The sequence below is a fragment of the Lactuca virosa genome, chromosome 5, assembly GCF_052849685.1.
Source record: "Lactuca virosa cultivar CGN04683 chromosome 5, Lactuca_virosa_CGN04683_v6, whole genome shotgun sequence".
NCBI lineage: Eukaryota > Viridiplantae > Streptophyta > Magnoliopsida > Asterales > Asteraceae > Lactuca > Lactuca virosa.
In genome coordinates this window covers 10,705,950-10,716,701 of record NC_136430.1, presented here as the reverse complement: position 1 = coordinate 10,716,701, position 10,752 = coordinate 10,705,950, and the positions used below count along the sequence as shown (strand labels likewise).

Sequence of the window (10,752 nt, the reverse complement as noted above, 5' to 3'; positions counted from 1 at the left end):
TCCAAGTTATGGGCCAACCAAAGGCCCAAAGCATGCCAAGCCCATATCTGTGGAGTACGCGGGGCATACTCCTCTGTACGCTAAGCGTACTGACTAAATGGTGTGTACGTTGTGCGTACCTGCATGTACGCCCATCGTACTTCCCTGTTAAGTCACTTTTCCCATTAAGTGCTTAATACTCCAATACAAAGGCTATAATTACAGATCCAAGTCCTCTTTAATGTCTTAATCCATAGAGTCGATTACTTGGTGGCTTGCAACCCACCAAATGAGCCCAAACATTAAATAATAGCATCTAACTTCCTAGAAATGGCTAGATCTCATGCATGGTTTCATAAAGGCCTTAAAGGTTGAAACTTTACTGCTAGAGGAAGGCTTTGAGCTCCAAGGGTGGCAATCCTAAGCTCAAAAACGAAGTTGCATGATAAAGATCCAACCTTTGGACCTAAAAAGGTCCAAATCTCCATAATCCTATATCTAAGCTTCTAAGAGGAAAGTTAGGAGCTTTATACCTCCTTTGAGTGCCAAAAGATGAAATAGCTCCAGATCCTTGAGCTCAAGATACTCAAGTTCTTCTTCTTCAACTCTTCTTCTTTTCTTCCAAGCTTTTCTTCACCAAAAATGATCTCAAAAGGTCAAACACACAACAATGGAGTATGATGGAGTATTAGGGTTTTCTGAGGGTAAGAGGCTGGTAAGGAGGCCAGGGGGCTATAATGGGGTATTTATATGTCTTAAACCCTAAAAAATTAGGGTTTTGGCATCTGCTCACGTACGCTGCACGTACGTGTGCGCGTCCCCCGCATCCTAGGCGCCTCTACGCCCCGCGTACACTGAGGCTACGCCCAGCGTACGTCTTATGGGCAGCCCAAGTTCTCGGCCCACTTGCTTAAGGTTTGATCCAAAAATACACTTGTCCCATTATTAGTCCAATTAACAAATATTAACTAGTTAAATAAATAGTACCTCGAGTGACAAATGTTACAATTCTCCCCCACTTATTTCAGACTTCGTCCTCGAAGTCTGCTGCTGCGTCTGGAAAAAGCTCGGGGTAGTGCTCCCTCATCTCGTCCTCGGGCTCCCAGGTCCACTCTGAGCCCTTGCGGTGCTGCCACTGGACCTTCACCAATTCCACTTCCTTGTTCCTCAGCGCCTTCGTCTTCCTAGCAGAGTATGGATGACAACCACAGACTATTCTAGACAGTCCAGTGGAACACTAGTAGGCTCGCAACCTGTAGGCAGTGGCGAAGTATATATGGGGCCAGGAGGGGCAGTGGCCCCCCCTGATTTTTGGGCTAGAAATAGAAAATATACTTCAAAAAATTTAATTACAAGGCCTGTTATCTTCAAACTTGGGCTTTGGCCACTCCCGAATCAGACTCCAAGCAAGCATAGTCCGACCAAATCAGACTCCAGAAGCAGAAATCACGTTCGGTTCTTCGGTTCTTCCCCAATTTCGTTGAATCGTTGCTGCTTGATGTCGCTGCTGTCGCTGAATTGCTGCTCGTTGAGTCGTTGTTGGCCTGTTGGTCTCACACTCTCACTCTCGCTATCGCCCATCGACCATCGCACCAAAAATTAGGTATGGAATCCCGAATCTTGTTCTTTCTTTTCCAGTTCACTTGTTCTTTGTTCTGAATTCTGATTGAATGTTGTGCTGCACGCCTGCACTACTGGTGCTGTTGCCTGTTTGCGAGTTACTCCTCTTTTCTCTCAATCTCTCGGTCCAAACTCCAAATTAGGGGTTAGAATTTCTCCTGTCAATTTGTCAATTTGGTTTATCTGATTTGGTGTAGGAATTAGGATAGTAGGATTCTAGAATTTCTCCTGTCAATTTGTCAATTTCTCCTGTTTGCACTGTTGCTGGTGTTCCCTCCTGTTTGCACTGTTGCTGCTGTTGCCTTCTAGTATATTTATTCTAGATAGTGGACACCAAACTGGAAGTATGGAATAGAAAAAAAATTGATTTTGTTATGCTTCAAACAAAACTGATTAACTGAAAACAAAGATGGATGAAAACCTTAGACTATTTTTATAAAATTGATTTGGTTGTCAATTTGTCAATTTGATTTGGCTGTCAATTTGTCAATTTGATTTGGTTTTACTTTTCAGTTTTCACACACTGCTAATTGTTAAATGAGTTATTGGTTATTGTTCTAATTTTGATTTTGATTGAATCACTTGTTCCTTCATTTTGATTTTTATAGATATAATCATGGGAAAGATGAAAACCTTAGACTATTTTTACAAAAGAAAGGCAGATGATAAAGAAACTAATCATGAAAGTGAAGAGAGTAAACGTCACAAAGCTTCAACAAGTGAGCCACAACCGCAAGAAACGGAAAATCAACAAGGGAATGAGCCACAACCGCAAGAAAAGGATAAACAACAAGAGAATGAGCCACAACCACAAGAAAAGGAAAATCCTAATGAAGTTGATTTGAAGAATCTAGAAAGAGATCCCGCTAAACGAAAGCAAATGTGGGATTATCCGGTTAATTTGAGAGGACAAGTGAGACGAGCTTATCTGAATTTAGGACCTTTCCAAATACATCTTAAGGAGTATCAAGCTAAAGGTTCAACAAAACATCCTCGGAGATTCAAATATTCTTGGTTCAACATTTTCCCTAATTGGCTAGAATATTCTCCAACAACACACGTTCTTATTGTTTTATTTGTTATATATTTAATGATAAACCAAGTGTGTTTCATGGTTACGATGCATTTACTGTTAAAGGATTTGACAATTGGAAAAAAGTTAATGACGGGAAAAATTGTGCGTTCTTGAAACATATTGGTTGCTCACAACATAGAAATGCTGTTGCATTTGTTGAAAACTTGATGAACCAAGCAGTACACATTGAAAATATCATAGTGAAGCAAAATGAAGCCCAAATATTGAAGAACCGTTTACGCTTAAAAGTGTCAATTGACACAGTTCATTGGTTGACCTTCCAAGCTTGTGCTTTACGAGGACATGATGAAACTCTTGATTCCAAAAATCGTGGTAATTTTCTCCAACTTCTAAAACTTCTAGCATCGTATAATGATGAAGTTGCAAACGTTATATTAGAGAAAGCTCCTTATAATTCAAAGTATACTTCTGCGGACATTCAAAAAGAAATTCTTAGTATTATTGCAAATAAAGTTCGAAAGCATATTCGTAGTGAAGTGGGGGATTCATACTTTTGTGCCATGGTTGATGAGTCACGGGATGAGTCTAAAAAAGAGCAAATGGCGATAGTTTTGAGATTTGTTGATGTGGAAGGAATCATACGGGAAAGGTTCTTGGATTTGGTTCATGTTAAGGATACCTTATCATTAACCTTGAAAACAAATATGTGGAGACAACTTTTACACTATCAATTTGATGTTAGTAAAATCCGTGGGCAAGGTTATGATGGTGCTAGTAATATGAGAGAGGAATGGAACGGATTACAAGCACTTGTTCTTGAGGATTGTCCTTACGCATATTATGTTCACTGCATTGCTCACAGATTGCAACTAGCCTTGGTGGCTGCTTCAAGGGAAATTATTCCGGTTCACCAGTTTTTCACAAACTTAATTTTTACAATTAACGTAGTTTGTGCTTCCAGTAAGCGTCATGATGAGTTACAAAAATCAAAGGCAACTGAGATTGAACAGTTATTGGAACTAGGTGAAATCGAATTAGGTAAAGGATTGAATCAAGTTGGGACATTAAGAAGAGCTGGTGATACACGTTGGGGTTCTCATTTTCGTTCCGTTTGTAGTTTGCTTAACATGTTTGCTTGTACTCTTGTTGTTCCCCAAGGAATAATTGATGACGTATCTGCTACTTATTCTCAATGCGGAGATGCTGATGCAGCTTACTGTTATCTGAAATCATTTGAGTTTGTGTTTATTCTTCACCTGATAAAGGAAGTAATGGGAAAAACTGAAATACTTTCTCAAGCTCTACAAAAGAAATCCCAAGATATTCTTAATGCCATGGAGTTAGTTTCAGCAACAAATGAGGGTCTAAATGATTTTAGAAACAAAGGATGGGAGTCTTTACTTGCACAAGTAGAGTTTTTTTGTGAAAAACATCAAATAAATATGCCAGATATGAATGCTCCATATACTTCTACTCGATACCAGCCTCGAAAAACAGACAATCATGTTACTTTTGAACATTTTTATCGAGTGGATTTGTTTACAGCCACATTGGACAAACAGTTACATGAGTTGAATAGTAGATTCAATGATCGGGCGATGGAGTTGTTGAGACTTAGTTCTACTTTAGTTTCTAAAGTGATTAACGTTTATCAAATTTGTCTTCTTGTTGAGAAGTATTATCCTGAAGATTTTACGGAGAAAGAGAGGATTCAATTACGATATCAATTGGAGATTTTTAATATTGATATCACAAAGAATCCCAGACTAAGTGGTGTATCAACTATTGCTGACCTATGCAAGCGTCTTGTGGAAACTCAGAAACGTGAGACATACTATTTGCTTGATAGAGTGGTTCGGTTAATCTTGACACTTCCAGTTTCTACCGCAACAACAGAGAGGGGATTTTCAGTAATGAAAATATTCAAGAACCGTCTTCGCAATAAGATGTCGGATGATTTTCTCGCAAACAACTTGGTGATTTACATAGAAAGAGAAATTGCTGAAAACATTGATTCGAAGTCTGTAATTGATGAATTTAAAGACATTAAAGGCCGTCGGGCTGAGTTGTAATTCTTTTTCTAGGTGTTTTTGGTGTTTATAAACAATTTGTTTTTTTAAGAACGTTAATTTCAATTTATATACTTTCGCCCCCCCCCCCCCCTAGTTAATTGTTCAAGCTTCGCCACTGCCTGTAGGTGTTGTGAACGATGTGTTCACCCGGTGTACTCTAAACCCTGGCAATCATGCAGACTTGGTGCCTAAACCCTGGCGACCATGCAGACTTGGTGCCTAAACCCTGGCGACTATGCAGAATTAGTGCCCGTTGTGTAAACCGTGGCAACTATGGACTTCGTGTCAATTCCTTAGGATGATCCTTAGGAATGAATGAACGAGGAATAGCTGATTCTTAGGGTAGATCCTTAAGAGTAAAAAAAGATAATGGGGATGGGTAATTGGGTTGATTGTTTGATGTTTAAACATAATAATTATATTATTGTGGGTTGAAAACCCTATGTACTCACCAGGTTTCCCAACCTGACCCACTCAGTTTATTTGTATCACAGGTGTCTATATGAAGTTACATTACACCGAGAGATTAAAGAGATGTAAATCACTAGTGATAATGAATGTAAGTTCTGTTTATGCTTATGTTTTGTATTAACGATGACATCCCAATGTTTTAAAAATGAATAAAACACATTTCTTCGGAAATGCTTGATAACGTATTTATCATGTTTTCTTGGGAACAAATTCCGCAACATTTTTATTAAAAGAGGTACTCTGATTTTTATAAAGCATAAACAAAACTGGTCTTTTCTGGCCGTGAAAATGGGGATGTCACAGGGTCTGCCTTGCGGCTAAGAGCATCGGCCACAACATTGGCCTTCCCCGGGTGGTAGAGGATCTCGCAGTCGTAATCCTTCACCATGTCTAGCCACCGACACCACCTCATGTTCAGATTCGGCTGATCCATGAGGTACCTCAGACTCTTGTGATCCGTGTAAATGGTACAACGGACCCTATAGAGGTAATGTCGCCAAATCTTGAGGGCGAAGACGACCGCCCCCAACTCCAAGTCATGCGTCGGGTAGTTCGCCTCATGAGGCTTCAGCTGCCTCGAGGCGTAGGCGATGGCATGCCCTCTCTGCATCAATACTGCGCCCAAACCCAAAATGGACGCGTCACAGTATACTACAAAATCCTCCACGCCCTCTGTCAGGGCGAGGATTGGCGCCTCGCATAGCCTCTGTCTCAATATCTCAAATGTTGCCTGCTGCTCAGGCCCCCAACGAAAGATAACGACTTTCATCGTCAACCGGGTCATGGGTACGACTATCTTGGAGAAATCCTGAATGAATCTCCGGTAATAGCCCGCCAATCCCAGGAGACTCCGAATCTTAGATGGAGACTTCGGAACCTCCCATCTCATCACGGCCTCTACTTTGGCCGGATCGACCACAATCCCTTTCTGGTTGACAAGGTGCCCCAAAAACTCCACCTCGCGCAACCAGAACTCGCACTTGGAGAACTTGGCATATAATCTCTCCCTCATCAGAGTATCTAACACCTCCCGTAAGTGTTCCTCATGCTGATCCTGCGTCTTGGAGTAAACCAAGATGTCATCGATGAAAACTATCACAGACCGATCCAACATCGGTCTGCATACGCGGTTCATGAGGTCCATGAACGCGGCAGGAGCATTGGTGATCCCGAAGGGCATCACCACGAACTCGTAGTGGCCATAGCGAGTCCGAAACACAGTCTTCTGTACATTCTTGTCTCTGACCCTCATCTGATGGTAGCCTGAACGTAAATCTATCTTGGAGAACCAATATGCTCCCTGTAGCTGGTCAAAGAGATCATCAATCCTCGGGAGTGGGTAACGGTTCTTCACTGTTACCTTGTTCAGCTCCCAGTAATCTATACACATCCGATGCGACCCGTCCTTCTTCTTCATGAACAGAATCGGGGCTCCCCAGGGTGAACCGATCGGTCTGATAAATCCCTTGTCTAACAGATCCTGCAGCTGTGTAGACAACTCCTGCATCTCGGAAGGAGCCAACCGATACGGTGCCTTGGCTATCGGGGCCGCACCGGGGAGCAGGTCGATCCTAAACTCCACCTGTCTCTCCGGAGGTATTCCAGGCAACTCCTCTGGAAATACATCCGGGTACTCTCGCACCACCGGTACATCACTCGCAGTCACCTTACCCTCCTCCCGGGTATCCATGATGTAGGCGACATATCCGATGCACCCCTGCTGAAGGTAGCGCCTAACCCTCGCTGCTGAACATATAGTTGGTCCTCGCTGTGGCCTCTCGCCCTGAATCACCAGCTCTCCCCCACTTGGAGTCCTAACACGTACCAACTGTTGCGCGCAGTCAATCACATACCCATTAGGGCTCAACCAGTCCATACCGATGATGACCTTGTTCCCACGCAAAGGTATGGGAATCAAGTCTACCAAGTAGTGCTCCTCAAACAACCTCAAAACACAATCTCTGTAAACCTCTGATGCTCGAACTGATCGGTCGTCAGCAATCTCGACCTCTAGTGGGCAATCCAACATGCCCGAAGACTCAGGAAACTTCTTGCTAAGTGCAAGAGAGACAAATGATCGGGTAGCACCCGAATCGAACAACACCTGGACTGGAAAACCATTCACATGGAACGATCCTAAACAAAACACATAACATAACACATAAACATCATAGACAACATATAATAAAAGCTAGGGAGAAGAAATCATACCCGTCACCACATCGGGTGTGGCGCGTGCCTCCTCGGTAGTCAACTGGAAGGCTCGACTCTTCACCACTAGAGCCTCTATCTTGCCCTGCCGGCCATCAGTGAGTCGCAGGGTCGTTGGACCTGGCGCCGCCACTGGCGCTGCTGCTGCTGTCAATCTCGGGCAGTTGGCCTTTTTATGGCCTCGCTGTTTGCAGTGAAAACACAGCAACTCCAATGTCGGAATGATGGGGGTAGGGGCTGTACAATCCTTGCTGAAGTGCCCCGTCTTGCCGCACTTGTATCAGCCTGATGATCCCAATCTGCAAACTCCCTCATGCGGCCTGCCGTATTTCCTGCAGCGGCTCTGGCCCGACTGGCCCTTCGACCTAGTGTCGGCTCCCTTGGGTTTCTTCCCCGAAACCCCTGTCACCTGTCCCCCCTCTGCCTTCCTCTTCCTGATGTGCTCCAAATCGATCTCCCTCTCCTTCGCCCTGGCAATCATAGAATCCAGGGTCGGGCATGCCGAGTAGCTGACATGCTCCCGGATGTCAGCTCTCAACATATCATGATAGCGGGTCCTCCGCATCTCCTCATCTCCTGCATACTGGGATACCAATAAAGCCCTCTATCTAAATTTGGCGGTAATCTCCGCCACCATCTCCGTCGTCTGTCTCATATCAAGAAACTCTCTGGCCAGCTGCTGAAGTTCCACCGTCGGCACAAACTCAGCCCTAAACCTGGTCACAAAGTCCGACCAGGTCATCGCCTCAACAGCTGAGGCTCCCAAAGAATCACCAACTAAATCCCACCAATCCCTAGCCCTGACCCTCAAACATCCAACAGCATACCGGACCTTCGACCCCTCAGGGCAGGAGCTAGTCAACTGAGCAGACTCCATGTTTGCAATCCATCTCCTGGCAACAATGGGGTCCTTCACCCCGTGGAAGTCTGGCACACCGCATCCCCTGAAGTCCTTAAAGGACAGTGTGCGCACCCCTGACTGGCTAGCCACCCAGTCACTCCTAAACGCCCTGAGGTGATCCTCCATCAGCTCAATAATCCCCTCCTTGATCGATCCGAAAATCACCGGGGTCGAATCAAGGATGCCTCTAGTGATCTCAGAAGCAATGAACTCACGTAACCTCTCATCAACTGGCTCAACACCTGATCCCGAACCCGATCCTAATCCTGATCCTGAACCTCCTCCTCCATGACGTGTAATCATCACCATTCTGAAACAAAACACATAACCGTCAGGGTCATACATAACTTCAGGAGGTCTCACATACCACAAGTTTCCTGGTTCTATCTCGGCCCTCCTTGACTCGAGTACGGATCATCTGCTTTTAGTAGTACGGAGGTTTATGTCGCCGGAGGTTTATGTCGCATCATTTGGCGCCATCCCGGATTCGAGCAAGTAGCAAAAGCCTCAGCTGCTTTCAACCTCATTTTCCCTCAGATCTGATGTGTTTCCATCTCAGGTTCCCTCAGATCTGTTAATTTCTAGTATCATTTGTTCAGATCTGGTTGTTTTTTGCCAAGATCTGTTCAAAATTGCTTCACCATCTTTTAGATCTGTAGATCCATCACGTTTTTTTAGTTCAGATCTATGGATCTATAGGATTTTCTTCACTCAAACACCCCCCAAGTTTGCAAAAATCTTCTTAGAATCATTTTTTGGTTCATATCCTGGGGTTTGTTGAGTAGGATGAAGATTAAAGAAATTTTTATGAGTTTTTACCTCATTTCAGTCCATATACTATCAAAAATCGTCTTTAGTTAAGATTTTTTATGAACAACTTTACTACATGCATCAGCTGTTTGTAAGCACAGCTGAGATGTTTGTACATTTCAGGAAAAATCGAGCTCTTATTCCATTTTTGTTTATATTTTTGGGATTTCTTCAAAAATATTAGAAAAGGAAAACAAAAATTTCCTCCAGGTCTGCTGTTTGCTCATATCTTGATAGCTTGTTGAGCAAGCTGAAAAGAAAATGAAGTTTTATGAGCAACATCCCACCTCAGATCCGTTTTTCACTTTTAATATGGGATTTGCCCAGCAAGTGGGAAGAAAAGAAGTTTTTAAGAATTTTTGTTTCATTTTCAGTTCAAATATTATCAAAAATCGTTTTTAGCTATGATTCTTTGTACTATCCCATCCCTCTAACAACTATTTGTACACATAGCTGTATGGCTTGTATATTTTACAAGGCATTTTAAAAGAAAAAAAGAAGGGAGGAGAAGTTTTGATGGGTCTTAACCCATCCTCAGTTCATATCTTTTCAGAAACTTCATTTAATTTATGATTTTCCATGTATCTTTGGTAAAAATTCATTTTAGTAATGAATTTATGTGTAATAGTCGGTTTAAGTTGTGCTTGACTTTTGTACATTCCAAAATACAAGAGATAGCATTTTTACCTTAAAAATTTACCATAACCACTATTACAGTTTACTGATTAGTCAAAAAAAAAAAGCAGGTGTAGGGATGATACAAAAAGTAACCAATATAAAAGAAGGGAAAAAGAGATAGTATACAAAATGGTGATTCATTTTCATATCAACAAAGAAAAAACCAGATACAACAGTTGTATGGCTCTTTGTCGTTACATGGCCGACCAAAAAAAAAGGAGAGGGGGTATGGGTGTATACAGGCTGTACACCATAAGCCAAAAGTTAAAAATGTGTGGGACCCACGTGGTCCAATCCTCAATGGACAGAAAAAGCAAAATCGGGCCCCACTTGGCTCTCACAAACCACCGGCGACGAGCCAGTCAAACACTCCCGGAAAGTTGAAGTCCGGCCATCTCTCACCCATCCGAAGGCAAAACCCTCAGTTGACCCCACCTAGTTCACACTCCTTCGAAATCTCCATTGTGGTGGCATGGGTTCTTCGTGTCTTTCTCCCACCAAAAGTAGCCCTTGAAACCACCGCGTCGACAGTCAGAATGCGATCATCACCGGTCGACTACCACAACCAGACAGCCTCTGATTATCAGCCGAAGATAGACCGTCATCGGTGTCGCTATACTACCTCCTGTCATCCTCCGGATCAACCATCACCGCCCAGCCGGTCTCTTCCACTTGCAAACCCTAGCCCTTCAGATGGCGATTGACGGCGCACCCCCAACATCACCGGCCCTCTATTTTCTCGACCTGCTGAAGGCAGCCAGAGCCAGGTGCCGTCGATCACTCGTCGGCTCCCAATGACAGCAGCTCCGGCTATTGGACCACCATTGGTATCGATTGAAGGCTCCCATTTTCGGCTCCACTACTGCTGCACCTTCAATTGGCTGCCTCAAGTCACCAAGCATCTCAAACGGTGACCCTCGATCCGCTCACCTCATAGCAGCCACCGTCGCTTCCAGCAGTGACCACCGCCGGCG

General features: G+C 43.6%; 1 protein-coding gene across 1 annotated transcript; it reads left to right on the top strand.

The window, feature by feature from the left end:
- The first annotated feature begins 2,136 nt into the window (after positions 1–2,136).
- LOC145110984 (uncharacterized) lies at positions 2,137–10,482 on the top strand. Its single transcript, XM_079047292.1, has 4 exons — positions 2,137–2,140; positions 2,238–2,576; positions 2,738–4,659; positions 9,946–10,482. Exons 1-4 carry the CDS (start codon positions 2,137–2,139, stop codon positions 10,480–10,482), a joined length of 2,802 nt encoding a protein of 933 aa, XP_078903418.1.
- Positions 10,483–10,752: the final 270 nt, after the last annotated feature.

Coding starts and splice junctions, on each gene's coding strand:
- LOC145110984 (XM_079047292.1), top strand. Junction 2,577..2,737: donor TAAGGAGTATCAAGCTAAAG/GTTCAACAAAAC, acceptor TTACTGTTAAAG/GATTTGACAATTGGAAAAAA. Junction 4,660..9,945: donor AAAACATTGATTCGAAGTCT/GTAATTGATGAA, acceptor AGAAAAAACCAG/ATACAACAGTTGTATGGCTC.